Genomic DNA, 25,619 nt, shown 5'->3' on the forward strand with positions numbered 1-25,619 from the left:
CGGCTGGGTGCAGGGTGCTTTTGAGCCGTCGGGTGCTTAATGTTAGTCAATGAGGAACTTGAAAAGGGACCAAAGGCTGCAGGCTCTGGGACGGAGGATCTTCTGGATCGACCAACACTTTGAGGGGTAAGTTGGGATCTTGGAGGATAGGTAGGCACCCAGGAGTTGGGCACAGGGGGCCGGGGGGCGCCGGGTGCAGAGGTGTCTTTTTAGGTCGGGAATTCTTACCCCCTGCTGGTCGTGGTCGGAGGGGTCCTTTGTCCTGAGGCTGCAGGCGGCGTCGGGGTCGTCGAGGAGGGTCTTTGGGCACTGGACTTCGGGTCTCAGTTGCCAGGGGGACGTCCTTGTGGTCTTGGATCACTCTGGCATGGCCGGGCTTGGCGGGTGCAGAGTGGGCTGGTCCGGAGCTTCCTGGCTGGCACCAGGGGTGTTGTTGCAGCAGAGCCTCTGCTGATGTGAGTCCCAGTATTTATGAGGGTCAAGGCAGGCAGGTCCTCTGTGTGTGCCAAGGTTGCTGTCCGTGGCAGTCACCGGGATTAGGCAGGGGCAGGTTCCAGGATAGACAGGCCAGTAGGGCTGGGGCCAAGTCAGTTGTTGTCGTCCTGTTAGAAGCTGCACGGCGGGTCTTCTTGATTTTCTTTCTTCTTTTATTATCGGGATCTGAGGAAGGAAGGTTCAGGGAGCCCCTAAATACTGAATTTAGGGGCGTTACCGATAGGGCAAGGGCAGGGACCAATGGGTCCATGTCCTGGGGTGAGTACACCCCCTAGCCTGCTACTCTCCTGTGGGAGGGGGGCAGGAGCCTAGCTGGGATTAGGCAGGGCTCCCCATCTTTAAGATGGCCGGAGACGGGGTCGTGCTTCACCTTGTCCCCCACCTGAGGGGTGAGGTTGGCATAGGCTGGCACACCCCCCTTCCTGACGTAGTTTTTCCTGACAGAGTGGGGGTCAGAACTGGTGGGGGCCAGTTTCTGAGTACAGCAAATGGTCTGGAGAAGCTCAGAGGTGGCATGCCTTTGAAGCTTCCCCCTGCCCATGCTGGGGGAGGAGACCTAGCACCTCGCCCAGGATGTGCATTATTGCAGTCCCAGGAGAGCGGGGGGGGCTCTCCACCCAAGGGTCCAGCAACATGTCTGCTGTGTGGCAGCCTCTGCAGCCACTCAGCCCAGACGTGGTTTGTAGGTTAGGTTTTCAGGGGACATCTCTAAGATGCCCTCTGGTGCATTTTACATTAAATCCCACACTGGCTCCAGTGCGGGTTTAATGGGCTGAGAAGTTTGGTACCAAACTTGTCAGTCTTCAGTGTAGCCATTGTGGTGCTGTGGAGTTCGTAATGACAACCTCCCAGCACCATATACTCTGAATGGCATCACTGCACTTACAGTGCCCAGGAATGGCCCTGGGTACTGTAGGGGCACAGGGCTCATGCCCCTGTGCCCACACCTCTGGCATAGGGCACCCAGCTAGAGGGGTGACTGAAGTATGCTAGGGCAGTGGGTTCGGTGGGCATGGCACACAGGGATGTGTGCCATGTCGACTCTTGGTTTAGTTCTGTACTTAGTTACTCAACCTTGCAAAGGCAGTGTGTGGATGTCAGGGAACAGGTCCCCTGAGGGTGGCACAATAAGTGCTGCAGTCCTCGGGGGTCTTATCTGGTCACCATGCCCTGGGCACCTAGGGTACCATTTACTAGGGGATGATAGGTGGCCAGAGATGCTGATTGGGTTTTAGTTTCAACACAGTTTTAGGAAAGGAACACAGGCCCTGGGTACCTGGTTGGCAGGAACCCAGGGCACACTCAGCCAAAGCACATCAGCAGTTCAGAAAAAAGTGGGGGCATACCAAGGCAAGAAAGATGCCACTTTCTCACAACAGGTGAGGAAGAGGTGTGCCTACCTCTGCCAACTCCACCCCTCAGGTGGGGAGGCATGGTGAAGCACAACTCTGTCCCTGCCACTATACCAGTGGTGAGGGTGCAAGCGCATGAGCCCTGTACCCCTTCAGTGTCTAAGTCTATTCTTGGACGTAAGTGCAGTGCGGCCATTAAGAGTATATGGTGCTGGGAGTTTGTCACTACGAACTCCACAGCACCATAATGGCTGCACTGGAAACAGTAGTTTGGTGTCAAACTTCTCAGCATATTAAATCCACACTGATTGGAGTGTGGGATTTAATGAAAAATGCACAAAGAGGGCATCTTAGAGATGCCCCCTGAAAAACTAACTACCACTAGAGTCCAGGATGAGTGGCTGCTTTCACATGCCACCACCAGACATGTTTTTGGACCCCTGGGTTGGGAGCCTGCTGCTCTCGGAGGGGGCCCTGAAACCATGCACATCCTGGGACCAGGTGCCAAGCCTCCTCCCCCAGGATGGGCAAGGTCCACGAAGGGGAAGCTTTTAAGTCTTGCCTCCTTTTGTGAGCTTCCCTAGGCCAATTGCTGCTTTCAGCAACTGGTCCCCACTGGTTCTGACCCTAAATTCGGGCTGGAAAAACAAGTGAGGAAGACCGGTATGCCCAACTTTGCCAACTCCTCCCCTCAGGTGGGGGAGGAGAGGTGAAGCACAACTCTGTCCCTGCCATCTTGCAGATGGGGGTGGGGGGGCGGGGCTCAGCCAACCAGGGAAAGGCTTATGCCCCCTCCCACTGGAGGGTAGCATAATAAGGGGTGTACCCACCCCAGGAAAGGGACCCGTTGGTCCCATCTTTTTACCTACCTGTAACGCTCCTTAAATCTAGTATTTAGGGGCACACCTGAACCTTGCTTCCTCAGAACAGAAACTACTAGAAGAAAAGAAGAGTAAGGACCGAACAGCCATGCCAAAGCTAACAAGAGGAGGACACCCACTGATTTGGCCCCCAGCCCTTCCTGCCTGTCCTCACCTCAAACCTGCTCCAGCAAAATCCCGGTGTGTCCTGCAGCCTGCAAGCTCGAGAAACCCGGAGGACCTACCTGCCCACAATCTCAAAGTCTCCGTATCCTGTGAACACCGGATTTGTTCAAACAGACTCCAGCTCCGCAAGGATCCACGGGTCTGCACCAGAAGCCCATGGACTGTGTTCGTGGCCCCACACCAAGAGGAGGTCTCCCTGGCAATCCTGACCGAGATCCGGCAACCACTGACCTGCCTCCAGCCGACGCCTGCAGCCTCAAACCGGGAGCGCGCCCCAAGCGTGACCAGGAGCTGGTAAGATGATCCAACCCTAAAAGCTACCCCTGCACGCGACGCCCCGCGGCCTTGTGTGGGCCAATCTCTGGTGCCTAACCATCTCCCAACTTACCTCTCCAAGTGGTGATTGCACCCAGAAGACCTTCGTCCCCGAGCCTGCAGTGTGTTTCCAAACTGGAGACTCTTCATTGAAAGCCACAGGGCTTCCGACACCAAAACAGCACTCTGCACCCGGCCGCCCCAGTGCCGCTAAAGGTGCATCTTTTGTGCTGCCTAACCCCCATTTGCCCTGAGCTTAAGTCCAGGAGCTTTGCTCTCACAACCCAGTGGCCTGCTCGTCTACAGCCACCATCCGGAGGTACCCTATCCCCCATTGGATAACATTGGGCTTCAGCACTCTGCACCCTGCCACCCCAGTGCCACTGATGGTGTAACAAGTACACCCTTGACCCTGGGGGACCCATGAGTCTAACCCTAGAATACCAACTCCCACAACAAAGTACTTACCTTTGAACCAATAACACTATTTCCCTCCACAGTATAATATTGACTGTTTTTCTAGGAAAAGTTTCGAAGTGTGGATTTGGAAAATCCAAGAAATCCTTTTACAACCGCACTAAATCACAAACTCTCTTTCACTTACCTGTTTACAGGAGATGTCCCAGTGTAGTATCCAGGTATACTACACTGTTAGAAAAGTAATCTGAAAGTATTGTACTGGTTATTTTACTAAAAATTCTGTTCAAAGTATATGTACTGAGTTTCCAAAGCATTGCATTTCTCAGTAACAGTACTGTAAGTCAAAACAGTGCATATACAAATACAATCCAAACTGTTACAACTGTATATTTACTGCAAAGTATTTATAACTTACCTGTGCCAGGCTTGCTTGGTTCTAGGAAATAAAATAACTAAAAGAATATTTTTATACAAAAACAAATGGTCTGAAGTTCAGTCTTTGAGTGTGTTGAATCATTTGATGATTGAGTGTGTACTACAAATGTTGAACACTGTCCTCTGATAAAGCCTTACTGCTATACCACACTACCACAAATGAAGAGTGAGGTGCGATCTATTTTACCTCAGCCTACCTTTTGGGTTCCACTGGTCTCTGCACACTATACCTTACTTTGTTATAGTATATACAGAGCCAGCTTCCTACATTGGTGGATCGGCGGTGGGATATACAACTTTGCAGTTGTTGGACTAACTTGGTTACCACCTGATCACACAACAGAACTCTTAAATTGTCTTTAGAATTTAGATTTTTCAAATTGGCATTTTTGCTAAATTACAAAGACTTGTTAGGGCCTTGGTTAAGTCCCTTTTAGAATTTTAGAAAAATAAATGTTCACTTTAGCTAGGATTAGAGTGGCTAGTACTTTTTTTTTAACAATGTCTCAAAACAAGAACCCAATTGTTAGTGAAAATAACCACATTGTCATAGAGGACCAGGTTGAGGAGCTTGACATCAGCCCTTACCTTCACTTGTCTTTCAAGTAAGGTCCCTATGCAAAAGTAAAAACATCACTATGGGGTCCCCATCCCACCAAACGAAAGCTCCAAGAGATGTTGGCTGGGTATTTTAAGGACCACTCATCTGAAAATGGTGAAGACCAATCAGATGAGGAAGGAGGGGATGTTGAGGTATACCAATCCCCCCCCCCCTCATAGGGAGAAAAAGGCCTTAGTGGCCCTGACTCCAAGAATCCCCCTTTCAGTACCTAGATCCCACACAGGTGGTCCAGGTACCATTGAGGACCACCTTCTGTTGTGATGCTTCATAAGGCCCTTTAAAAACTGTTAACGCTGTGGCAAGGGCACAAGGCCCAAAAGAGAAGGAAACGAGAAAAAGGAGGAAGAAAAAAGAGTTAGTGAGAGACAGTGGCAAAGAAAGACATTCCATGGGCGAGCGGGGGGGAGAGAAAAAAGAACGGCGTGGCCAGCAAGCCAGGCCGTTGAGGGACATTATGAGCCATATAGAGGGGACTAAGCACTGGGTTGGGTCAGTTGTGGGAGTAACCTGCAAGGGTCAGGCGGGAGGACAGCATCTTCAAAGAGCCGCAGCGCTCTAAGCTTGGTAGGCAGATAGCGAGCATGTTCCACCTTACAGAGATACTGGACTAAGGATTGCCAAACTGCGGTGAAGCGAGTGTCACAGGCTTCCATTCGCTCTGTAAAGAGCTCCATGGTTATGACATGCCATAGGCGCACATACCAAGCGGCGATAGGGGGCGTCTCCGATGTATTCTTTTTTTTTTATTTTTTTTTTTACAAAACTCCGCTATGAGTTGCTTGGCTGCCCCAAGCATGTGCATTGCTATAGTCAAATCTTTCCAAGTGTGACAGCCTTTAAAGTGGCCGTTTTGATGCCCAGCAGGATCGTATTTTTAGATTCAGGCAGGGGAAAACCAAAAACCCATTTGATGCGACTTAGGACCTCTTTCCAGAATAGATTCAGGAGCGGGCAGGACCACCAAATGTGTATGAAATCGGCAGTCGCGGCCAAACACCTCCAGCACTTTGGGAAGGAAGCAGGGAACGTCTTGGGCAAGCGATCCGGTGTATAATACCATTGGGTCATGATTTTATATGCATTTTCCCTTTGCGGGATACTGCGAAAAACCCTGGGTATGTCGCGCCATAAACGGCCCCACTGTGCGGATGAAATTTCCTCGTCAGACACCTGTTGCCACTTGCGCTGGTACGGGTGGACAGGTATCCAGGGGGGATGCTGTAGGATCTGATAGGTGCGAGATATGAGGCCCTTGGACTCATCAAATCAGCGGACCAGTCGCTCGAAGGGGGTAAATGGGCGGGTTGCTGCCTCCTGCACCTCTACCGAGGTGACCCAATGCGTAATTGCGCATACTGTAACTCCGTTCCCTGTGGAAGACTAAATTCCTTTCCAGACTGCTCAAAGGATTTGAGTACTCCCCCCCCCCCCCCCCCCCCTCTCCCCCTCCCCCTCCCCCTCGAAGAGGTCGCAGACTGCTCTACATTCCCCCTGAGTCCATCTATCAAAAGTCTGAGAGCGGTATGCTGGGGGGGAATAGGGGATTGCTCGCTATGGGGGTATGGGGATAGGGGAAAATCGGGAGGCCTCTGCGCACCGATATTTTATCCCAAATGTCTTGCACCGTTTTGGTGGGTACCGCCAGGTAGGCACTCCTGGAGCGCGCGGCCCGGTGGAGTGTGGAGTCACCTGAGGTCCCAGATGGTCCGTCCAGTGACCAACATGTCCATGTGTAGCCAGATTTTTTCGCTTTCAGTAGTCGTCCACTCCGACACAAAGCGAGGATGAGAGGCCCAATAGTAATCTAAGAGGTTAGGACAGGCCAGTCCCCCTCTATCCCGCGGCATCATGAGTATCTTGTGAGAATCTCGGCTTGCGCCCGCCCCATATGGAGGTGGTAAGATCACGCTGTAAGCCCTGCATCTGATGGTATGGGATCGGGGTGGGCAGGCACTGGAATAAGTATAATATGTTGGGGAGGATCAACATTTTGATGGCGTTGAGCCTGCCTAGCCATGACATCGTCAGAGGCTTCCATCTACGCAAGTCCTCCGACACTGTCCTACAGTCTCGCCAGTTGATTTGGGTCCATGTGTCTAGGGAAGGAGTCCGCTTAAGACCTAAATATTGGATATGGTCAGGGGCCCACTGGTATGGCACAAGCCTCTCCAAGGCGGGGATCTCCTCTTTAGGAATGGAAAGGTTGAGGGCCCAAGATTTGGCATGGTTAATCTTGAACTCTGAAGCCCGTTCAAAGGTTTGCAAGAGGGAGTGTAGGGTCGGGAGAGATATGTGCGGACGTTAAAGCGTGTGGATGAGGTCGTCCGCAAAGAGCACCACCTTATTCTGCCGACCCCCCCATTGTGATGCCGTGTATCTCCGTCTGCTGCCTAATCATCTCTGCCAGGGGTTCCACCACAAGGGCAAAAAGCAGAGGGGACAGAGGGCATCCCTGCCGGGTACCCCTATGAATTTAGAATGGCTCGGTGAGTTGTCCATTAACTCTGACTCTGGCCTGTGCAGACTTATATGGCGCCATGATCCAGGAAATCCTATTCTGGCCTAATCCGATCCTTTGCAGTACTGCCCGAAGGAAGGCCCAATCCACCCGGTCGAACGCCTTTTCCGCGTCAAGTGATAAAAGGCAAGCCGGCACGTTTCAGGCGTCCGCCTTCCCCACCAAGTGTGCAATCCTGCGCACATTGTCTGCCCCTTGGCGATTGCGGATGAAGCCAACCTGGTCCAGTTCCACGAAACCATGCATGAAAGGGTCCAGCCGTTTAGCTAGTATTTTAGTGTAAATTTTAAGATCGGTATTCCAGAGCGCTATAGGGCGGTACGAGGCGCATAATGCGGGGTCCTTACCAGGTTTGGGTATGAGCGATATTTCCGCCATGCCTATAGATGGCGATGGGCAGTCAGTGTCCGAGAAAGAATTATACAACCGGAGCAGGTGGGGTACGAGCTGCGCCTGAAACATGCGGTAGAAAGAAAACGGTAAGCCACCCGGACCTGGAGTCCTTCCGAGGGGGAAGGTCTTTTAGGGCCTCCGACATCTCTGCAGTTAGAGGCCCCTCGAGATTCTGCGCATGGTGAGGATGTAGCGGGGTCCAAGTGCACTGGCTCAATGCATCTTCGATAAGAGCTGGGGACGGATCTGCCGCGTAGAGCGTGGCATAGTAGGCCCTGAGATTCACATTTGGCCCACTCCGAAGTGACTCGCGAGCCGTCCGAGAGTTTAAGATTAGCTATGTGAGCCTTTGCTGCCCGTACTCGCAGGTGCCTTGCAAATAGCGTGCCTACTTTGTCCCCTCCTACATAATAACGCTGTTTCAAGGCGATAAGCGACCTTTCCGCCTTATTAGTGCTCATAAACGCACAGTTGCCCCCTAAGGTTCGCAAGCTGCCGCTGAGATGCGATCAGAATACGGGTCTGATCTTGCTTTTCTGCCACCTTGATATCTGCAGACAGGCTATCTTCCAAACGCCAGGCCTCGCGCAATCGAGAGTGTGGTGATGTGATCTTTAATTGTGGCCTTAAAGGCGTCCCACACCACTGGGAAGGGTGTCGCAGGGATATCATTGCTTGCAAAATAAGAGTCAATGGCAGCGCGTATGCTTTCCACATCAGCCGGGTCCTGCAGGATACTCGGCGGTAGGCGCCACCTCGAAGCGTGGGGGGCAGCTGCCGGGGAGGACAACCTTTTAGCAAGGTTGACCAAAAGACTGGATCTAGAGACCAGGTTGCTGGCGCGAGAGAGCAGAGATTGCCTAGCACCTATCAATGGTGGCAGCAATTTACTTAATAAGGATAAAGTGCAATCTTATGGTCCCAAAATCCCCCAAAGGATTGTCCCTAAATATGAAATCATATCACAAAATGGTTCACAGCCTTCAAGAGGGTTTGTGAAATGAGAAAAGTGAAGAAGTCACACTGGGTGTCACTCTGTTGGGAACTGTTATCTGGTAACTGTTGAGACAGACTCCTGACCCTTTCAGGGGAAGATGCTGGGTCTTATGACCTCATGAAGAGAGCTCTGCTTGAGGGATTTGGACTCATAACTGAGGAATATAGAATTAGATTCAAGGGGGGGGGGCTCACAAAACCAATCCTCCTGGATTGACTTTGTAGACTACTCAGTTAAAACACTAGATGGTTGGTTAACTGGACACAATGTGCATGATTTCAATGGACTTTACAATTTGTTTATGAAAGAACATATGTTAAGTAATTGCACTTATAAAAAGTGACATCAGCATTTGGTAGACCTTGGTCTAATTTCTCCCCAAGAATTGGGAAAGAATGCAGACCATTGGGTCAAGACAAGTGTGACAAAAACAACCACTGGAGGTGACCAAAAGAAAGGGGTTACAAAACCTCCCCAGGGGAAAGGTACCGATAATCCCCAAGATAAAAAGCCTGAGTCTTCAAAGGGCCCCCAAAAGGGCCCCGAAACCCTGCACGGGGGTGAGTCCCAAAACTCTTCCTAATCTACCAACCAGTACAGGGGAAATAACGTTGATCCTGCAAAGGCCTGGTGTAACAACTGTAGAAAGTTGTGACACTTAACTGGAGATGCTACTTGTCCTAACAAGAAGCCCCCTAGTCCTAGTACAGCTACTCCGGGTGTAGCCAGTCTCCAGATGAGAGCAACTGTGTGCCAAGAGCAAATCGAGTTGCACATTGAAACAGTTCTAGTTTCAGAAGGGGAAGTGGAGTTTGCTACTGTAGCTGTGTTGCCACCCAACTTGAAGAAGAATTTGCAATACCCCCTTCGATTAATGGAACAAGGATAGAAGTTCTGAGGGATACAGGTGCCAGTGTCACTATGGTGGGACATACACTGGTTTCTACTGACCAATACTTTATTGGGAGAACTTACCCAGTCAAAAATGATGACACTGTTACCACTAACCATGCAATGGCTGTGGTGACATTAGACTGGGGTGTGGGGGTGGGGTTACTGGCCTGAAACAGTTAGTGGTCTCTCCAAAGCTAACAGCTGCATGTCTGCCCGGTAATAACCCGGTTGAACTGCAAACCCATGCAGCAATGCTGGATATTCCTGAGATGGAGTGTGTAAAAACAAGAGCACGTTGCAGAAAGCAGGGTGAAAAAGAAGTGTTGGAGTCTGAATCTTTGGCCCAACCTTCCAAGAGAAAAGGTAAGAAGACTGGGAAACCAGCTTCTGTACAGGAAAAGGATAGGAACCCCTCCCCCTCAGGGAGAGGACTTGGACACCCCAGAGGGAACTGATCCCATGGAGCTCGACCCATACTAGGTTGAACTCTTGGTGCCAGGGGGACCCTCTAGGGAAGAGCTGTGCCTTGGACAGCAGGACAGTCCAGTTCTTGAAAGCCTGAGGCAGCAAGCTGCTGCACCAAAAAAGGGAGGTATCAGTGGTACCCACAGAATTTATTGGGAAGAGGGACTACTGTACACTGAGACCAGAGGCCCCAACCCAGAAACCACAAGGAGAGTGGCAGTGTTCCTCCTAACTTTAGCTCATTAAATCCCTCTAGCTGGACATCTGTGCCAGACCAAAACCTGGGAAAGGCTAGTTAGCCACTTTTACTGGCCCCAGTTATCTCGGAAAGTAAAGGCGTTTGTCAGCTCCTGTGTCAAGCCAGTGGCAAAACAGGTGGACACCCAAAGGCCCCCTTGATACCACTACCTGTGGTTGGGGTTCCCCCTGAAAGGGTAGCTAGGTGTGGACATAGTGGGTCCACCTGAATCTCCCACAGCATCGGGCAACAAATAAAATCATACTAGTGGTAGTGCATCATGCCACTAGGTATCCTGAGGCAATTCCCCTTAGGACTACTACAGCTCCTGCAGTAGCCAAGGCACTCATTGATGTCATAACCAGGGTAGTGTTTCCTAAGGAGGTGGTTTCAGACAGAGGTTCAAACTTCATGTCTGCTTACCTCAAACACATGTGGAAAGAGTGTGGAGTGCAGTACAAGTTTACTACACCCTATCGCCCACAAACCAATGGCCTTGTTGAGAGATTCAACAAGACCTCAAAAGGCATGATAATGGGGCTCCCTGAAAAACCTAAAAGGAGATGGGATGTCCTCTTACCATGCTTGCTTTTCGCTTACAGGAAGATGCGACAGAAGGAAGTAGGGTTATCCCACTTTGTACTGCTGTTTGACCATCCTGTGAGGGGACTACTCTGTCTTGTAAAAGAGGGTTGGGAGAAGCCTCTCCAAGAGCCCAAACTAGATATTGTGGACTATGTGCTTGGCCTCCGGTCCAGAATGGCTGAGTACACTGAAAAGGCATCCAAGAATCTTGAGGCAAGCCAGGAGCTTCAGATGCACTGGTATGACCAAAAAGCGGCACTTGGAGAATTTCAACCAGGGTAAAAGGTGTTGGTTTTAGAGGCAGTGGCACAAATGGCTCTGGAGGAAAGATGGAGTGGACCTTACCCTATCCTAGAAAAGAAAAGTGAGGTCACCTACTTGGTTGACTGGGCACAAGCAGGACACCCAAAAGGGTGAGCCATGTAAACCGCCTTAATCTTTTCCATGATAGGGCTGACATCACCATGCTGATAGTGACTGATGAGGATCAGGAGGCAGAGAGTGGACCTCTCCCTGACCTTCTCTCATGCAGCCCAAAAGATGGGTCAGTAGATGGAGATCTTTTCAGACACCCTCTCTGCCCAACAGCAGACTGACTGCAAGCAAGTCTTGCAGCAGTATGCAAAGCTCTTTTTCTTTACCCCTGGTCAGGCAAACTGGTGTAGCCATGATGTTGACACTGGTGACCGTACACCTGTCAAAAACAAAATCTATCGCCAGTCTGATCAGGTCAAGGAAAGCATCAGAGCTGAAGTTGGCAAGATGCTGGGGTTAAGGGATATTGAACCTTCTGAGAGCCCCTGGGCCAGCCCAGTCATTCTAGTTGTCTGGTTCTCACCAGCCTCGAGGTGTTGGGACGGTTCCCGCCTTCGGTTCTTGTAAATCCTGGTTTGGCCGAGATGTGGGCGACACCTTCCGTTAGCCGCAGTGCTGCTGACAATAAAAGCCTAAGCAGCCCAAGTGCCCTTCAGAAGGAGTCCTGAGAGGAAAACCCCGGAGGGAGAAAAACACGGATGTTGAACAAACAGGAGCGAGGACACACCAGCAGGAACAAGTAGTGTTGCAACACAAGAAAGGAAAGGTTCTGATCCCTTAAATACAGAAAACAGGAAGTGTCATACAGGAACAGGAAGAAGAGGTGTCGCCATCTAGCATAGGGAAAAGAATGAAGTGTATTACAGAAAGATCGCCATGTTAGGAAGGTAAGTATGTCCCCCCCCCCCCCCCCATTGCCTACTGGGAGCAAGGTGAAAAGCAACAATATGGCCAACAAGGAAGGGGATCACCAGATACCCATACCAGGTGAGTCTAATGTCCCAAGGTGCCTCAGGACTGAGCTGAGTGTTTTACTGACTACCCCTACTGGACCTAAAGGGGTTGGTAAGTATATAATACAGTGAGGTTGCACAACCACGCCATGTGATACATCCCATTTTCTCACAGCAACCCTCTCTAAACACTCTTCTGGGAGGTGAGCCAAGTCATACTTTAGGTCCATTTGTGAAAAATGAGGGGCATGCACTTTGAAAGAAGGGGTGCAGGAACTCTCAACAGTTTCGCGTAGTGCTAATCATCCCCAATTGGCTGCCCATTCACCCCTCCCCATTTCAAATGCTCAACAGTGCACATGGGGTAAATGTCTATTCAGTTCCTCTACTGCCAGACTGCTATGCTCTAGTCTCCGTGATGTAGCCTCCTTCTGCAACGGGTCCCTCATTACTTTTCTTTCCAGCATCAAGGACCTCCACCTCTCTATCAAATATTCATGCCACTCTCAATAGTATCTCCTGCTATCCATGTTAGGTCTCATAAGCTGGCTGAGAAGCTCATTTTCAAAGACCAATTCTGAATCGTAAAAGTCTTCTCCAACACCATGGGGTGTAGCCTGGACACTGTTCAGCGAACATTCCTTTGAACAGTGACTTCAGAGGTGGGTGGGGGCAGTTCATCCTTGTACTCTGTTTTAAGCAGTGGCGGCTCCTCTGTGAAGGCGGAGGCGCATCACCTCACTGCGTCAGCTGCAAGCTGAACACAAAAAATTATGCTAGCGCTCGTTATTATCATTTTGTTTTTTGTGGTCCGCTTGCAGCTGAAGTCAGACGGGCAGGGCTGGGCTCCCCGCATGTCACGGGGGGAGAGGTGGTAGCATCTAAAGAGCGCATGACGCAAAGCGTCCTGTGCGCTCTGCATGTTCTACACCCAGGTTGCATTACAACCTTGGTGGAGAACATGCACAGTCTGCCAGCCCCTGTCTGAGCGCCAAACCAAGGCGCTCTGACCAATCACAGCGCTACTAAGGCAACGTTGTGATTGTTTAGGGGATTCGGGGAGGCTGTGTGCTTCCTGCCATGCTGAGAGGAGGACTGAGGAAGAAGAGGCGGTGGTCAAAAGGTAAGGGCATTTTAAAAAAAAATAATCCCCTTCCTCCTTCCTTCCAGCCCTACAACCCCTGGTCGGTAGCAGCCGCTACTAGTTTTCATAAAAACGGGGTTGACCCTGTGTCCCTCAGAACCTGGGTAATCGACGATTAAATAAAAATTTCAAAAATTGTTTCTATACAATGACTGTCAATATATCAAATATAGTGCAGAATAGTGACAATAGTGAATAGTGAGCACGTGACAAAGACAATATATACACAATGGTAATAAATTCCAAAGTAGAAAATCTATACAAATATATACACACGTGTAATACACAGGGTTTCTTTCCATTTATTGGAAGGACCTGTCTTTATTTCTCTTTTCCAGAGGGGGTGGTTTGTTGTTTCTTCTTGCTTGAAAATTGCACAAAATGGCATTTTGATAATTCACTGTTGTTCGGACCCGACAGAACCATTTTTATTTAATCGCTACTAGTTTTCAGGCATAGCTTGCAGTTTCCACTAGCACAGCTATTGGACTGCACGAATGGGTGGAGCAAAGGACTCTGTTGAAGGAGACTGTTTTGCCAGTTGGCAACTCTGTTAGTGCATTTTCTAAAATACAGTTAACTATCTCCCAATAAGGGTTTCCTGGTGGGGAGAAAGCGGAAAAAAGGCATGGTGAGAGACTGGAAAGAAACACGGAAATGCTGTGACTTAAGAATGCAGTGGGGCTGGAGAATGTTTTTAAAGCTTTACTGAAGACTAGATGATTGTCATTCAGATATTAATGCAGTGGTAGGTTGTTAAGTTGGTAGGGTTTAGCTAGTAAGAAAGAAAAGTAACTGCTGACTAAATGACTATACCAAACCGTTGTATTTTCAAGAAGACTTAAGATCCAAGGCAGGTAAATGTTGAATGATAGCATTTATGTTCAAGATATAAAATGCCAGTGGAGGGCTCAATAGACTAAACAATGGGCCTTGACCTTTGAAAAAAGAAATAGTAAGTCAATGCTGTGATAGGTGAGAAGAAATTAGATCTATACAGGAGATTAACTCGTTCTGTGAAGACTTAAGTAAAAAGGCCTGTCCTTCTACCTCAATTAGTCACTGCCACCACTGTCAGTCCTCTGCAGTGTGGTGAACTGGCTGTAGTCTGACTAAAGGAGGGCTGCACATGCTACTCCACTTCAGATGTCAGATCCAAGCTCTCGGTCATGCTGCTGATCTGTGTGCCCACTGCATACTGGCTAACCAGTAACCAGATTCTATTTTTTTGTATTAGCTATCTAGAGCCATGTAGGGGATGCTCCTGTACCAAAGGTTGTCCTCTGCCTGCAGCATCTATCCTGACTCGCAACTAATGTTCTTTGAAAATAAAACTGTTGCACCAGTTGTTCAGGTTATCCAAAGCAGCATGCAGACATTTATTTTCTAAGTATTTACAGTGTGCACGCATTCAAATGATCTCCATCCCTATACTAGACGTTCTGCTCATATTGTGTATGAGTGTCTCAAAAATGAGTTGCTGTTTGCCCCGTTTGTCAGTAGGCTGCTACCTGGGGTGCACTTTTGAAAATTATCAATACCCCACCGCCAGTTAGATCTTCTGCAAAGATGGTCAATGGGAATGCAAGGCAAGGAGACTCATTGCTGGTGTTACTTAGGCTGGCCCTACCCTTAGAAATAAGCCAGTTGGCTGTTTCAGGGGTCCCTTCAGATCAGGGAATGTAAAGGCTGATGAGAAAAAGCTGTTGACATTTTTAGGAAGAAAGGTAAAATACTGGGGTTGGCACAACTACATAGTGCCATTGACCAAATAATTCACATGAGCTCTTGATGATGATTTCTTTGATTATCGTAATTGGTGCTAAAAGTACACGTTGGGTCTCTACCGTTTTCTGAATGAGTCTGTTTATTGGACATAATGTTTCTTGTGGGTGTTAGAAAGGTTATTAGGTTGGGTATGTTAATTTGTCCCTCACATGGCATCAATCGTAAAACCTATCCATGTTGTAGATTTTAATATTACATGTCCATGTTTCTCAGACTATATATCCCCTTAATGAAGCCACTGGAAATAAAGACAAGAAGACCGTGTACAAACAAAACTAATTCAGTTTCCTATTTTCAAAAAAAGACCTTCTTTTGGTGGATCCATAACCATGACTACATTGTCCAGGAAGAGTAAAAGGGGGCAAACGTTTGTCTGTTTCTGAACCTTCGTAAAGACTGCAAGCTACTTGAAGACTGTATCTCTCCTGTTTGTTTCTGGCTAATTGAACACCGTCTGTAACACGTGTACATTGGCATTTCAAACTATTACATTTGTCATTGCCATTGATGGTAACACAATCTAAAGCTTATATATATGTGTATGGAATCAATCTGGTTCATTAAGCAGTTTCTCCCCCTTAAATTCCAAACCTCCATGTGGAATGAAAATATTGACACGCCAGTCTTTAGTATGAAGGAAACGCTGTTAATGTTCAACCATGTAGATTCAAATTTCAATATTTGGCCAGACAGCCTTATTTAGAGGGATTCCCGTGTAACAGATCTTCTGTAAACCGGAGGAACCTTTTTAAATAATTTGTAAACCCACATAAGTGCACGGTCTATAAACTCTGCTATATGCCACCATACTTAATGAAATTTCTTCCACTCATGAACTAGGCTCGACAAGGTCCCCTGAAGATTGATCTTTAGAATTATCCAGCAGGCCCTTCTCAGACATGGGTGCCCTTAGAAGGGCTCTGGATTTTCTGGGTTTCCTAAATCTAAGACCCAAGGACGTAGTCGTGTAAAATCTATCTGGAAACTCTAGCACCTGAATCACAGAAAGGGGGTATTTCACACAGCTTAGCATGTTCATTTTTGTTACCAATTCATCCAAACTAGCAGACTTTAGGTTTATTCAAGATGAGATTTAAATTTTGTTTTGTTACATCGATATGTTTGCTTCATATAGTGTGATATATTTGTGCATGTTTAATTATTACATTTGCATATTTGAGAGATAGATTCGTAGGGCTTCCCTTCATTTTCCCTAAACCTGGTTCTTCTCTTTCTTTGCTTTTACTACAGGCTACAATCAACAGGCCACACCTCAACAAGCACAGCAGTTTCAAGGATATAATCAGCCAGGTTCCCAGGTTCCAGCACCTGGATTTACTGCTCAGTCTCAGCAGCATCCGTCTCAGCAGCACCCATCTCAGCAGCACCCTTCTCAGCCTCAACAGTATCAAGCAGGCACCTTCCCACCACAGAATTATACAACACAAGCCTCCCAGCCAGCTAATTACAATGTTCCTCCTGCTTCCCAACCTGGAATGGCTCCTAGCCAGCCAGGTGCATATCAAGCTAGGCCTACTTTCACACCTCCTCCAGGCAGTACTGTTACTCCTCCTCCAACGGGTTCCAATCCCTATGCACGCAACCGTCCTGCATTTGGTCAGGGCTATGCCCAGCCTGGACCAGGGTACCGATAAAGCTCAATGCATAACTCGTGGTACAGGCTAGACACTTTCCATCCAAACAGACTCAATATTAACTTTTTAAATCGTGTTGAAGTTAAAGCATAAACCGTTCTTCATGGCATCACTTGCTTTTAAATAAATACAATATCATTTGCGGGGGCTAAAGACCAAATTCCTATTTTCCTGCTCTAAATTGTAAAAGCTTCCTAGTTTCTTTTTTTAAAACTACCTTCATATGTGTAAAGTGATTGCCATCCTAGCTTGAGTTGTGTGAAGGGTATATAAAAAGTGCTAACTTGAAGTTTAGCCCATGTAACTGCCTTGTTTTTACCATGAATGCGGTGTACTAAATTTGATCTGCGCTAGAGTAAAAACTAGCTAATATGTACAAATGTAAGATTCACACTAATTAAACAATGACCTCAATTGTTTTTGTTCATATTTATTGGGAAATCTCCAAATAAGTACACCAAGACTATGCCACATAAGGCTTGGAGCTTTACATTTGATTTATGTAAATTCATGTATTTGCTTTTGATACGGCTTTCATAAAGTGAAGGCAATTTGCACAGATCAAGATCCTATAGCAGCCCCAATTCAACAAACGTCTTATTACAACACATCAAAGCTTCCCTTTATTGCTCTTAAAACAAATGTGTTAAACGCCCCTCTCCAGAGCAAATGCAGCAACCGCATGCTGAAGGAAGGCCTGTCTGCCAGTGTTCAGGCCTAGGGACAATCCATTTTGCTTGAAACACTTGGGACTGCAGTCTATTAGAAAAGGAATTGCTGGCTCTCGGGAATAGCGCTGAACTAATAAAGGAAGGGGGGTAATGTCCAAGCTCCAGACTATGGTTATTTGTTTATTGGATGAAATAATTGTAGTAGGAATAGGCTTACGTTTGTGCAAAGGATGCTAGTAAAAAAGTTTAAAATCATTCTGTCTCTTTTATGGTATGTACAGGAATTATGTGACTTGCAAAAGCTGTGCTGCCCTAAATGCCTTATCTCACTTTGTTTTCATTCCCCAATGTGTTTTACAATCATGGTAGCACACTGGCAATTTTTATGCCTGCAGTCTTCTGTTGTCCTCCTGGAAATATGTATACCTGGTGTGAGAAAATTGGGTTCTCTTCCAGGGGATCCTCATCAATAGTCCTAAGCACTGAATATTCCCGTCCAGGTGCGGGGATCTCGGAAATAATAAAAATTATGTATGATAAACATATATATAATTTTTTTTTCCTCATACCAATGCAGCCCCCATCTAGGAGGCTAAACAATGTAATAACAAATAAACTGCTTTTGCAAACACATAATAGATGCATAAAAACACAGGAGGGCAAGTAGCATTTAAACTCTGGTTTTAATGAGTAAACCTCATGAAAAAAACTGAATAAAAGCAGACATTGATAGCTTACAGGCTGCATTGTAAACCAATAGCATAGAAAATGAAAGCATTTTCACACAACTGTCACCGTGCCTTTAAGGCAGCCATGACCCCTAGCTTCCCATCATGCCTCAGGGTGACAGGTCAGTTTTTTCCGGCTCATTCATTCAGGACCCTGGATCCACAGCTCTCCCCTTTTTAGGTTTCGCCTCGCTGAAAGCTGCGCAGCAGACTTTCGCGCAGAGCGAAATCTTATGTCTTACACTGTGTGCTTTAGTTCAGCCTCGCTCTTCCATTGGCTAGATCCATAAATGGAGGCTAGCCATTGGAAGAGAGATCTGTCAGTCATTTACCGAGGCGATTGGTGGGCGTTCCGCCGATTCTTTCCCTCTCCGCAACGTCATGAAGACGTGGCCACTGTGTGCGTGTACTTTTTTTTTTTTTTTTTTTTTTTTTACACCGATGTTTGTGTTCATTGATAGTCTTGTCCCTGTCCCTCTGTGTGCCTGCCCGCCCCCCCTCCCGCTGTCCGTGTGCCCGTTAACCCGCCCCCCCCCCGCTGTCCGTGAGCCCGTTGACCCGCCCCCCCCCCGCTGTCCGTGAGCCCGTTGACCCGCCCCCCTCCCGCTGTCCGTGAGCCCGTTCACCCGCCCCCCTCCCGCTGTCCGTGAGCCCGTTACTCCGTGTGTGTGGCTCTGTGTGTGTGGCTCTGTGTGTGTGTGTGGCTCTGTGTGTGTGGCTCTGTGTGTGTGTGGCTCTGTGTGTGTGTGTGGCTCTGTGTGTGTGTGTGTGGCTCTGTGTGTGGCTCTGTGTGTGTGTGTGTGTGTGTGTGTGGCTCTGTGTGTGTGTGTGGCTCTGTGTGTGTGTGTGGCTCTGTGTGTGTGTGTGGCTCTGTGTGTGTGTGGCTCTGTGTGTGTGTGTGGCTCTGTGTGTGTGTGTGTGGCTCTGTGTGTGTGTGGCTCTGTGTGTGTGTGGCTCTGTGTGTGTGTGGCTCTGTGTGTGTGTGGCTCTGTGTGTGTGTGGCTCTGTGTGTGTGTGGCTCTGTGTGTGTGTGGCTCTGTGTGTGTGTGTGTGTGGCTCTGTGTGTGTGTGTGGCTGTGTGTGTGTGTGTGGCTCTGTGTGTGTGTGTGTGTGTGGCTCTGTGTGTGTGTGGCTCTGTGTGTGTGTGTGGCTCTGTGTGTGTGTGTGGCTCTGTGTGTGTGTGTGGCTCTGTGTGTGTGTGTGTGGCTCTGTGTGTGTGTGTGGCTCTGTGTGTGTGTGTGGCTCTGTGTGTGTGTGTGTGTGTGTGTGTGTGTGTGTGTGGCTCTGTGTGTGTGTGTGTGTGTGTGTGGCTCTGTGTGTGTGTGTGTGTGGCTCTGTGTGTGTGTGTGGCTCTGTGTGTGTGTGTGGCTCTGTGTGTGTGTGTGTGTGGCTCTGTGTGGGTGTGTGTGGCTCTGTGTGTGTGTGGCTCTGTGTGTGTGTGTGGCTCTGTGTGTGTGTGTGGCTCTGTGTGTGTGTGTGGCTCTGTGTGTGTGTGTGTGTGTGTGGCTCTGTGTGTGTGTGTGTGTGTGGCTCTGTGTGTGTGTGTGTGTGTGGCTCTGTGTGTGTGTGTGTGTGGCTCTGTGTGTGTGTGTGTGTGGCTCTGTGTGTGTGTGTGTGGCTCTGTGTGTGTGTGTGTGGCTCTGTGTGTGTGTGTGGCTCTGTGTGTGTGTGTGGCTCTGTGTGTGTGTGTGGCTCTGGGTGTGTGTGTGTGGCTCTGGGTGTGTGTGTGGCTCTGGGTGTGTGTGTGGCTCTGGGTGTGTGTGTGGCTCTGGGTGTGTGTGTGGCTCTGGGTGTGTGTGGCTCTGTGTGTGTGTGTGGCTCTGTGTGTGTGTGTGGGTGTGTGTGTGGCTCTGTGTGTGTGTGGCTCTGTGTGTGTGTGTGTGGCTCTGTGTGTGTGGCTCTGTGTGTGTGTGTGTGGCTCTGTGTGTGTGTGTGTGGCTCTGTGTGTGTGTGTGTGGCTCTGTGTGTGTGTGTGTGGCTCTGTGTGTGTGTGTGTGGCTCTGTGTGTGTGTGTGTGGCTCTGTGTGTGTGTGTGTGGCTCTGTGTGTGTGTGTGTGTGTGTGTGTGTGTGTGGCTCTGTGTGTGTGTGGCTCTGTGTGTGTGGCTCTGTGTGTGTGGCTCTGTGTGTGTGGCTCTGTGTGTGTGGCTCTGTGTGTGTGGCTCTGTGTGTGTGGCTCTGTGTGTGGCTCTGTGTGTGTGTGTGTGTGGCTCTGTGTGTGTGTGCGTGGCTCTGTGTGTGTGTGCGTGGCTCTGTGTGTGTGTGCGTGGCTCTGTGTGTGTGTGCGTGGCTCTGTGTGTGTGTGCGTGGCTCTGTGTGTGTGTGCGTGGCTCTGTGTGTGTGTGCGTGGCTCTGTGTGTGTGTGCGTGGCTCTGTGTGTGTGTGTGTGCGTGGCTCTGTGTGTGTGTGCGTGGCTCTGTGTGTGTGCGTGGCTCTGTGTGTGTGTGTGTGTGTGGCTGTGTGTGTGTGTGTGTGTGTGTGGCTCTGTGTGTGTGTGGCTCTGTGTGTGTGTGGCTCTGTGTGTGTGTGGCTCTGTGTGTGTGTGGCTCTGTGTGTGTGTGTGGCTCTGTGTGTGTGTGTGGCTCTGTGTGTGTGTGTGGCTCTGTGTGTGTGTGTGGCTCTGTGTGTGTGTGGCTCTGTGTGTGTGTGGCTCTGTGTGTGGCTCTGTGTGTGTGGCTGGCTCTGTGTGTGGCTCTGTGTGTGTGGCTGGCTCTGTGTGTGTGGCTGGCTCTGTGTGTGTGTGTGTGTGGCTCTGTGTGTGTGTGGCTCTGGGTGTGTGTGTGTGGCTCTGGGTGTGTGTGTGGCTCTGTGTGTGGCTCTGTGTGTGTGGCTGGCTCTGTGTGTGGCTCTGTGTGTGTGTGTGGCTCTGTGTGTGGCTCTGTGTGTGTGGCTGGCTCTGTGTGTGGCTCTGTGTGTGTGGCTGGCTCTGTGTGTGTGGCTGGCTCTGTGTGTGTGTGTGTGTGGCTCTGTGTGTGTGTGGCTCTGGGTGTGTGTGTGGCTCTGGGTGTGTGTGTGGCTCTGGGTGTGTGTGTGGCTCTGGGTGTGTGTGTGGCTCTGTGTGTGTGTGTGGCTCTGGGTGTGTGTGTGGCTCTGGGTGTGTGTGTGTGGCTCTGGGTGTGTGTGTGGCTCTGGGTGTGTGTGTGGCTCTGGGTGTGTGTGTGGCTCTGGGTGTGTGTGTGGCTCTGGGTGTGTGTGTGGCTCTGGGTGTGTGTGTGGCTCTGGGTGTGTGTGTGTGGCTCTGGGTGTGTGTGTGTGTGGCTCTGGGTGTGTGTGTGTGTGTGGCTCTGGGTGTGTGTGTGTGTGGCTCTGGGTGTGTGTGTGTGTGTGGCTCTGGGTGTGTGTGTGTGTGGCTCTGGGTGTGTGTGTGTGTGGCTCTGGGTGTGTGTGTGTGGCTCTGGGTGTGTGTGTGTGGCTCTGGGTGTGTGTGTGGCTCTGGGTGTGTGTGTGGCTCTGGGTGTGTGTGTGGCTCTGGGTGTGTGTGTGGCTCTGGGTGTGTGTGTGGCTCTGGGTGTGTGTGTGGCTCTGGGTGTGTGTGTGGCTCTGGGTGTGTGTGTGGCTCTGGGTGTGTGTGTGGCTCTGGGTGTGTGTGTGGCTCTGGGTGTGTGTGTGGCTCTGTGTGTGTGGCTCTGGGTGTGTGGCTCTGTGTGTGTGTGTGGCTCTGGGTGTGTGGCTCTGTGTGTGTGGCTCTGTGTGTGTGGCTCTGTGTGTGTGGCTCTGTGTGTGTGGCTCTGTGTGTGTGGCTCTGTGTGTGTGGCTCTGTGTGTGTGGCTCTGTGTGTGTGTGTGTGTGTGTGGCTCTGTGTGTGTGTGTGTGTGTGTGTGGCTCTGTGGGTTTGTGTTACTATCCTTGTGGGGACTTGATTGCACTGTGGGGACCTGAACCCAGGTCCCCACAAGGTAATGTCCTTTAAATGATAAAAAACAGCTTCAGGAACATCTGTGTCAATTTTTACAACTTTTAAAAAAATTGTCTTGTGGGGACCTGTGTTTCAGAAAGTGTGTTTATATTTCTGCTCGCTCTGCCCCCATAGACAGGAGGCGGTACTGCAGTCTTAAACACACTTTGCATTTAAACACACTTTGTTCACCAGGAACACAAGTTAGCAGCAGAAAGCACAGATATTTCAAAGGAAAAGCTGCAAAACCCGGGGTTAAAACATATTTTTCATGCAAAGTAACATTTTCCCCATTTAATAATAAACTTTATTTACATGAAAATGTTGAATTCAGACTATTTGAGTTTAAAATTTGTTAAACATTGTTACAAGCAATTTGGATACGATTTGAATCCCAGATTACATCACTATTGTGGTATGATCCTTATCTGCAATTAAAGAATGAAGGTGCATTACAACATGATACAATATAAACTGATCTGATCGTTTTTTACAAATTTGATTACATATTAATATGCACTTTGGAATACGTTCTTAAGATGATGGCTAGATGAGTGAGTGCCTAGAGTTGCATTGTGCTAACAGCTATGTTCTCCCAGATGCCGAACTGCAGTAATGTCATGCCCACAGCAATGGGAAGTTTAATTTTAACAGAAAAAGCATGTTCTTGAGAACATTACTGACATTCTTAAAAAATATATTCAAATATTGCCAGAAGTTGAAATTACTTTTAATTGAATTGCTTAATTTTCAAACTGTTCCTAATGCTTTACAAATTAAATCAGCTTCATTCCCATAGATGGGTGAAGAACAGTCATATAACAAGCATTGGCAAAGCCAAAAAGGTGTCACCTATGAGACTCAGATATATTTCAACCGTAGTGAAGTAGGTGCAGAGGCACAAACTACTGGTTCACCCTAATTAGTGGGTATGTTTTAAAAGCCAAAAAAGGGGAGGTGGATAGGAGACCAAATCCCTAGCTTGCATTTGGGTCACAGTGCCCTTACTACTGTATTAGCACCCACAATTATTGCTGTTTGGACTTAGTGCTTCAGCTAAGGTGCAAAGTTCTGCTGTAAAATGGGCACCCTCATGTTGATGTCCACTTCAATTTGTCCTTCCTTTGTATTTAAATATAGTTTGCCTTCCAAGATCATACTAGTTTAACTACAACATACTGCAGTAGCATAGGCTGTGCTCAACCACCTGCCTTATAAGTGAGAAGGTCTTCAAATCGGAAGGGTGGAGAGGATGTGGCGTTATGCTAGAGCTGCAAACTTCAAACTCAATTCTTGACGTTAGCTTGACATTCTGTGATTCTGGTCAAATCACTTAATTTCCCTATGCCTAAAGAAATTGTGCATGACTTAACTGGTGCTCATGTAAAGTGCTTCAAAGTGGAGTGACACAAGCACAGCACTGGTGGGAATGGGGCATTCATAGAAGTATGTGAGAAGTGGCTTCTATTGCTTCACCATGTATTTATTTATAAAGTTTTATATTTATTTAAGTAATTTGCAGAGCGCGCAAATACCCGAGAGTGTCTTGACGCTGTAGACGGGAGAGGCAGTAGTGAAGTGGTGTGCTGCTCATTGGTATTTATTAGCTTCCTAAAAACCAGCAGCGATGGACAGGATTTAATTTGCTGAGGGAGGGTGTTCCACAGTCTGGCCGTGGCAACAGTGAATCTTTTGTCTCCCCAGGAGACCTTGTTTGTGCGGGGGATCATGATGAGATTGGCGGTTGAGGATGGTAGGTTTCTGTCAGGTAAGTGGGCGCAAAAGGCTTTCTTTAGAAAGTCCGGAGCTGTGTTATGAATGGCCTTGAAGGCAATGCATAGGGCCTTGAATTTGATGGGACTTGGGATTGGAAGCCAGTGTAAGTTTCGCACCACCAAGGAGATGGATTTGTACTTGGGGGTACCTGTAATTAACTTCGCAGCGGCATTCTGTACCATCTGTAGTTTGTTAGTGATCTTTTTCTGGACATTCAGGAGCAAGCCGTTGCAATACTCAATTTTGGACATAACAAGGGTGCTAATCAGGGTTTTTCCTGCGCTTGGTAGAAGGAAGGGTAGCAGTTTCTCGATCATTCTAAGAGTGTAGAAGGAGGACAGGACGATGACATTGGCATGAGTTGAGAAAGTTAGTTTATCATCAAACATGCAGGCCCAGACTAGCCGTTTCTAAAAGCAACTTAGGTCAGTTTTTAATCCCAGAATACTTCACTATTTCTGTTTGACCTGATCTGCAGTTTAAGAATAAGGGGGCAGATTTACGTTTCCTGGCGCATCCCTGCAAATCAGCAGGGATGCGCCAGGAAATTTGCAACACGCTTCTCAATCCTTGCGCCACCATGGATGAGCCGCATTTACAATGCGGCGCATCATGGTGCAAGGAAATGCAGATGCATGTCGCATCTGCTGCCGTAACGTTGGTGCACTGCAGGATTTGTGTTGCGGGCGCGACGCAACTCCAGCACTGTGCCAACCCTACCCATGTCTAACATGGTGCGTCAAGCCTTACGCCTGCTTCAAGCAGGCGCAAGGTTTTGACGTAGCTGGGTCGGAAAAGTGACTGAGTGAAATCTTGTAGATTTCACTCAGCCACTTTTCTGAGGCGTTCCTGCGCCGGAACGCACCCCCCCCGCCAGAACGCTGACTTGAAACCTGATGCAGGTTACATGTGGAACAGGGCTTTACAACGTGACACATCTCCCTAGATGCGTCATGTTGTAAATACGCAGCATGGTGCTGGCGAGGGGTGGGTGGAATTAGCGTAATCGCGTTACGCAAATCTCCGCAAAATGGTAAAAAATCTCCACGAACACGCAGAAATTCCACGAACTCACATAATTGCTTGTTCGCGATGCTTTTTTACTGTTCGCAATCGCTGTTTGCGTGCTCAGGGGAACACGCATTTTGAGAACGCGAACAAGCAAGGACTAGCGCTGGCTTTACGCTGCCGCTGCATTACAGAAGTTACGCAACGGCGGCGCAAAAGTGGTGTACGGTGCTTGTAAATCTGCCCCGAGGTACATAGCACTGCAATGCAATATAAACTAATTGATTATTTTTGTTGCAAATAACCTATAGTTATTAATGCCTATTGTTACAATGTAATGCTTGTACCATCTTGAACGCCTCAAATAGTAAGTCTAGTACCATTGGGGATGAATTTTAGCACATTATACTGAAAGTTTAATGTGCCTTGTGTTTAGCTTGTCTGTGACTAGGTCCCAGCCCACAGAAACCCTACTGCAGCGCATTTACCTTAATTTCAGACATTCATTTGTACACATATAAACTAGGCACAATGGCCCACATGCATCAAGCATTTTTGTAGTCGCAAACGGTGCGATTCCTTAAAATCGGCCGTTTGCGAATGCAAAAGTGCTTTTTGGGATGCATGAAGCAATTTTAGAATTCGTAACATTTTTGCGAGTTCTAAAATTGCGGGTGCTTTTAAGAAGTCGCAGATGTGCGATTTCTTAAAAGCAATGCATCATTACTTTTAGAAGTGCAAATTCGCAATTAGGGTGCCAAATTTACCGAGTGGTTGAACCACTCGGTAAATTTGGAAAAAGTGTTTAAAATGCTGAAAATGTATTTTTTTCATCATTCATGTTTCACACACACATGTCCTTAGGACATGTGTGTGTGAAACATGATGCGAAAAATACATTTCAGGGGTGCAT

General features: G+C 48.4%; 1 protein-coding gene across 1 annotated transcript in view; it reads left to right on the forward strand.

Annotated features, from left to right (window-relative positions):
• Positions 1-17,556, forward strand: part of TFG (trafficking from ER to golgi regulator) — a 132,858-nt gene extending 115,302 nt beyond the window's left edge. Inside the window, exon 8 of the mRNA XM_078657770.1 lies at positions 16,227-17,556. Within this exon, the coding sequence (XP_078513896.1) occupies positions 16,227-16,630 (404 nt within the window). The 3' untranslated portion in view covers positions 16,631-17,556. The remainder of the gene's footprint in view (positions 1-16,226) is intronic.
• Positions 17,557-25,619: the final 8,063 nt, after the last annotated feature.

Source organism: Lissotriton helveticus, chromosome 8 (assembly GCF_964261635.1).
Source record: "Lissotriton helveticus chromosome 8, aLisHel1.1, whole genome shotgun sequence".
In the NCBI taxonomy this organism is placed as follows: Eukaryota; Metazoa; Chordata; class Amphibia; order Caudata; family Salamandridae; genus Lissotriton; species Lissotriton helveticus.